The sequence below is a fragment of the Carassius carassius genome, chromosome 1, assembly GCF_963082965.1.
Source record: "Carassius carassius chromosome 1, fCarCar2.1, whole genome shotgun sequence".
NCBI lineage: Eukaryota > Metazoa > Chordata > Actinopteri > Cypriniformes > Cyprinidae > Carassius > Carassius carassius.
Window position 1 is genome coordinate 46,484,917 of NC_081755.1, and position 6,509 is coordinate 46,491,425.

At 42.3% G+C, this 6,509-nt stretch overlaps 1 protein-coding gene across 2 annotated transcripts in view; it reads left to right on the top strand.

The window, feature by feature from the left end:
- The window catches only part of LOC132152846 (protein shisa-6-like), a 95,408-nt gene extending 94,031 nt beyond the window's left edge, over nucleotides 1–1,377 (top strand). For both annotated transcript variants that reach the window (XM_059561776.1, XM_059561783.1), the window contains one exon: nucleotides 157–1,377. In XM_059561776.1, coding sequence (XP_059417759.1) covers nucleotides 157–782 — 626 coding nt within the window. In that variant the 3' untranslated portion in view covers nucleotides 783–1,377. The remainder of the gene's footprint in view (nucleotides 1–156) is intronic.
- Nucleotides 1,378–6,509: the final 5,132 nt, after the last annotated feature.

The window sequence follows — 6,509 nt, forward strand, 5'->3', positions numbered from 1 at the left end:
TGGTAAATTTGTTCACTCTTTTTCAGTTCAGTATTAGTTTAAACAGACTTCAGATTTATCTAAACTAAAAAGAGACAAGTAAAAAATAAGATGCGTAAATGTTTTTTCAATCGTTTTCTTTTACCGTTAACAGCACTGCTCTGCTCTCTTCCTCAGGTGACAAGGACGACGAGTATTACATCCGCAAGCACCATTTGCCTGATCCGACGCATCGCGGCGGCAACCTGCAGACGCACATGATCAAGCTGAACGTGGATCCACCGTCGCAGCGCCAGAAGCCAAAACGCGTGCAGCGTGCCATGTCCCAGGACCATGTGCTCTCACCCGCCCACTCCAAACCACATCGGGACTACGGCCTGTCATCATATAGCGGCGGTGCCGGCGGTCTGTCCCCGTACCACGGGCGTATCCTCTCTGAGGAGCAGCTGCTGTCAGCCGAGCGACTGCACTCCCAGGACCCGCTGCTCTCGCCGGATAAGATGCTCTCCCTGCGGCGCTCCAATTTCCGTGAGAAGGCCATGTCACGGGCGCTATCGCACACGGACATGTTCATGCCGACCACACCGGTCATGGACCGGCACTACAAAATGATGAAGATGCATTCGCACCCCAGCAGCAGCAATGAGTCCTACAACACACTGACTGTTGAAAGCGCACAGGCGGGCAACAAAAGGCAGGCGTTCGCCAACCGCCGCATGCATACAGTGGACCACCTGCAGTACATCCCCGGACATCACCATCATCAGTACAGAACCGCCAGTAAGACTGAAGTAACTGTCTGAGAGGGCGGGAGGCGGGAGAGCGAATGATGTCAACAAACAATCCAGCTGGAGGAATCCGCGGCGGCCCACTTCAACAGGTTTCTTTTTTTAAGCGTCCCACCTTGGCCCATTCCTGCTTCCAGCGCAAGCTTTCCACTCCATCAGTTCCGGGTCGGCTTGGGAAGGATCTAGACTTTCGTCTCACACGTAGAGCAAACGCAAGGGCTTCGCGCATGGACGCCATACTAGAAACCTGAAACTATTTTTCCAGAACTGCTGTGAAACCTGCACTGACTTTATACATGCAGTAAATCGGAACCTATATAGATTTATGATTTCTAACTTGAGTCCTAAACAATAGTGATAGCGGTTGAATATAAACTGGTGTAAGCACTTTAGAGAGTGCCTCTTTTCAAAACACGTCCCGTTTCGATAACGAAGTGGGGAAAGGGTTTAAAAGCACAATAAATGAAAAACTTTGTTTTACTTTCATTTGTCACATTCCCAGCTAACAGGGATCGTTTTTAGAACTTTAGCGAACATTCTGGAAAAGTTATGAACAAACGTTCTATCAGAAACGTTACTTGAACATTTGTTTAAAGTTATCTGGTGTTTTCAAAATCCTGAAAATATTTTGGCTAGATTATCTGTTTTATTATTGTTATTATTTTATTTATTTTTTTGTCATTCTCATAACGTTGGCAAAATAAAAAAAAAATAATGTTTCCCCAGTTTTCTTCAAACTAAGCTATATTAACCTAATTTTGTTGTTCTTCTTCCAGTAACCTTTATAGAATGTTCATTCAAAGTTATCTGGATATTTGTCTGTTCTTTGTATAATGTTTTTTAAATGTTACTTTTGAATAGAAAATTAAGTCTTTAACTCATTCCCCGCCATTGACGAGTTATCTCGTGATTCAGAAGACAACGCTACCCCGCCAAAGACGAGTTTTTACGGCTTTTTGTGTTTTCACTGTTATACACTCGGGGGCGCTATTACACATCTTCTGAACGAGTACAAAACCTCCCCAACAATAACACACGTGAACAAGACAGAGAAACGAATGATCTCTTATGTAAAGAGATGCACAGTTTTTGATAAAAATGCGATTTTCTCTCCTTTTTGCGCAGAATTATGAATTTTTATGAAACCTACCTATATTCAAGTGTTGATAAAAAAGAATGCTTTAAGCTACAATAAAACAGTTTTTTTTTTAAAGTAGAGGCTCTGATCTTTATTTTGTTGTATTGCATATTTAAATATTCATACAGCAAAATATACTGGAGGCCATCAAATTTTTGTAAAAATTATCAAAATCGCTGGAGGTGACTGGGAATTTTTTTTACAAATGCTAGCGGGGAAAGAGTTAATAATGTTCTCAAAATGTATTATAAAAGCGTAATTTTTCCCCCTAAACACATCTAAAGTTTTTTTTTTAAATTCTACTTTAGAACGTCAGCAAATATTCAGAAGTAATGTTCCCATAATGTTTGCAAAATTCTAAAATGGAATGTTCCTGAAATGTTTGCATAACCAAGAAACAAAGATTTTAAAAATAGGTAAATACACTCGACATTTAGAGAATGTTCAGAAATAAAATTTGTAAAACTTAATAGCAATGTTAGCAAAACATTCCTGGAACGTATCTTTGTTAGCTGGGTTATCTCTGTTTGGTTTCGGAGTTTCTTCTACGATACGCCGGTCACTGAGTTTTTAGTGCACCTGTGACAGTGTTTCATTCTGTGTAGGTGATTTGTAAATACGCTCGGTTAGCTGCAATTAAACAGTGAGTTAGCTTTGTGGGTTTTGGGTTGCTTTTTGCATTCATTGATTCCGTTCAGACATTTTCTAGCATAATCAACCCACCCAAAGTATATCTGACGACACAAATGTGTACAGTAATGTGTGTGTGTGTGTGTGTGTGTGTGTGTTTTCTAATCTGTACTTGTAGACTAATGGTGAATAAATTTGGTTGATTCAGCCATTAATACGCATTGTCTGCTAGTTTTGAATAGGAATCATATTTCCATTTGATTTTATGATTGTCCAACACAACATCTCTGACACGTTGAACAAACAGACAAAAGCAATAGAAAACAATTATGGCAAGAAAATGAGTGGTGAATAATTAACGATAATGGAAGATATGCATTTCATAAGCTATTATACCAAATCAAATGGAGTTTACTCTTGAGAAGGGTGTGTATTAACAGCATTCTCTCTATAATGCTCATTATGAGTCCATCAAGGAATTCCCATGATGCTTTGCCACAGCGATGATGGTCTGCAATAGTGTGACACAACAAGGACACTACAGGGAATTTGTGCTGTTTTCAATCTGTTGGTTCTTAAGAAATAAGGTTTTAAAGAAATGTATGATTTGCTGAAGGTTATTTATTTATTTATTTAAAAACCTTAATAATTTGATTAATTTGATTGGTTGTTATAAAGCTTACAAGGTCTGTCGGCAGAATTTTCTAGAATAAGGTAACACTTTATTTTGATAGTCCATTTTAGACATTCTACTAACTATAAGTTTACAACTACATGTCAACTAATTCTTATTAATTTGCAACTACATGTCTACTAACTCTCAGAGTTGACTGTCAGGTTAGGTTTAGGGTTAGTAGAATAAGCTACAAAGTTTTTTATACTGAAGTCAGTATGTTGCATGTTGTGGACCCATCAACATAAAGTGTTACCTAAAATAATATTTCCACAAAAAAAAGCAAAACATTATATATTATAAAACATACTTGCATGATAAATAATTTGTATTTTTTAAATTTTAATTAATTAATACAATTATTTATTTAAAATATTTAAACCACTGAAAACCATTTCTTAACTTTTTTAAATTTATCTTTCATTTGTTTTAAAAGCAATTTTATTATTTTGTTCCATTACAATGTGCACTTTTAAGCTGTTAAGAAAATTGCGGTAACATCACACAGAAAAGTTAGGTAAGTGAATTTATTGTGCTAATCACATATAACAGAATGTGGATGCTTTGAAATGGAGTGTATTTTATATCCAATAAGAATTACATCATTAATCCATTTCTTGCTTTTCTTCCATTCCAGGCAGCATCTACTTTTTTCCATGTGCTTTTACAAAAAAACGAAGTGTATTTTATTTTTATTTTCTGTCCTTGTAGTTGGTGTTTTTTCTGTGTTTGGGTTTTATTTATGACCCTGCTATGTTTCAGCGTAACTGTTCTACTGGTGTATGAGACACTCTGACAGCTTATCCACTTTTAATCTTCAGCAGCAGGATTCGTATGGGATGTTTTTTAAAGATTCCCAGCAGCTGGAAAGATCCTCCTTTAATTGGCTGTTAACTTGAAGGACTGCGGCTGTTGCTCCTTTACTATTAGAAACAGTAAATTGTGCCATCCAGCTGTTTGTGGGCAGATTTGTCTACCAACAGGCACTGACTTTTTTGTGATTTCAATCTGTAGTTTTGACTGTCCACACTGTTATTACCTGATGAAATCAGACTATATTCATTGTGGTCAATATCCGGACATCAACACTAGTTGCTGTAATATTGACTCACCTGTCAGACTCATGATACAGTAGGTGTCAGAGTGGAAAGAGAGAATGGAAAACTGGAAATTTTGCCTCTGGTCATGTCATCATGTCATCCCACCATGTCTGACAGAATAAACACAACTACTGAGTATTTACAGACCTTCATTATTCCCTGCCAACCTGAAGAGATGTTTTAATAAAAACACATTTTTTTTCCATACAACATCAGCATTATCAATGACGAGAAAATAGACAGTCTCAGTAAAACTCCACCTATGTTTGTAATAATTAAGATTTGTCTTTGTGGCGGGGGAGGCGTGGTTTAGCGAGGTTTGCAACGGAAGAGCAAGTGAGGAGACGAGCGGTGGTAAGTGGATCAGGTGAAAGACGATTAACACCTGGGTCTCGTTACAGTGATTGGCGTGGGTAAAAGGCATTTAAGCCGGCTAAGGACCGACGGAGAACGAGAGAGAGATTCTGCCATGCAGACCCTGTCAGGACCATCGGGATCGCCGTTTGCGGACATCAAAACATCGCTCGCAGGCCTGCATCAGGAACATTACATTACATTTATTCATTCATTTAGCTGACGCTTTTATCCAAAGCGATTTACAATTGCTATATATGTCAGAGGTTGCACACCTCTGGAGCAACTAGAGGTTAAGTGTCTTGCTCAGGGACACATTGGTGTCTCACAGTGGATTCGAACCTGGGTCTCTCACACCAAAGGCATGCATCTTATCCACTGCACCAACACCACCCCACCACAAAGTCCTGCTGGATCTGCGGGATGACCATGAACACCGGTTCCAGGCCATGATGCAGGCCCAGCAGGAGGACCGCGAGCTGGTCCGGAGCTTGCTGGACCGGGAGGGTTGGATGAGGTCAGCCTCCCCCAGTGCCGGCGCCACCCCCCACATGCCTCTCGCGAAGATGGGGCCAACCTATGACCCAAAGGCGTTCCTCATGTGGGTTCCTCTCACCCACAACGGCTGAGGCATGTGGGTGGCCGATGGACAGCTGGCCCGTCCGGGTGATCCCACTGCTGTCGGGGGAGGCCCAGAAGGCTGCACAACAACTGCCCGTCCCGAACCTCCTGGTCTATGCCGACCTTAGAAGAGCCATCCTCCAGAGGGTCGGCCTCAGCCCCGAGCAACACCGTCAGCGCTTCCGGTTGCTGGAACTGACCGAAGCGGGCCGACCCTTTGTCTTGAGAGGGGAGCGAGGAGCCTTCTGCTGCTTCCCCATGCCAATCCCCTGACCCACTTCCTGTCACTAGGGCGGCCTGGGCCGGCCTGCTAGCGTTGCGGGGATCTGGGACATTTTGTGGATAAGTGCCCGGTTATGGAGGTGGGGACACTGGTCCGGATCCCGGACGCCCTGCAGGCTGTGGGACACCAGCCAGGACATCCACAGGTCACCAGCACCCACTCCACAAAGGTGGCAAAATACCCCCAAGGACCATCTCTGGACAACGATGCTCTGCTCTCATCATTCAGCCTGGTTTTGTAGAAAGTGCAGAGGCAGTAGCCCGGGTAGTGGGTATTGTTGTTGATTTCCACAAATAGTTTCGTATGATCAAGGGAAGTCGTGGCCTAATGGTTAGAGAGTCAGACTCCCTATTGAAGGGTTGTGAGTTCGAGTCCCGGGCCAGCAGGAATTGTGGGTGGGGGGAGTGCATGTACAGTGCTCTCTCCACCTTCAATACCATGACTTAGGTGCCCTTGAGCAAGGCATCAAACCCCCAACTGCTCCCCGGGCGCCGCAGCATAAATGGCTGCCCACTGCTCCGGGTGTGTATTCACAGTGTGTGTGTGTGTGTTCACTGCTCTGTGTGTGTGCACTTCGGATGGGTTAAATGCAGAGCACGAATTCTGAGTATGGGTCACCATACTTGGCTGAATGTCACGTCACTTTCACTTTTCACTTTCATCTTCGAAGGAAAGGCTCCTTTGCTCCAGCAGGAGGAGGAAGACGGCAGGATCATCCATAACAAAAAAAAAACTGACAAAAAGGAAAAAACTAAACGTGGGGAAACACGCCACTTTACTTTTTCACGGTCCAGTCTTCTGTCACGGTTTGGTGCGGGAGAGAAGCACGCAAATGAGAAAGATGATGATACAGATAGGGAGAAGGCAGAGACACATGTACACATCGATGAGACTGGACAACCAAACACTATACTAAATTCAACTTATAAGGGGAACATTAATG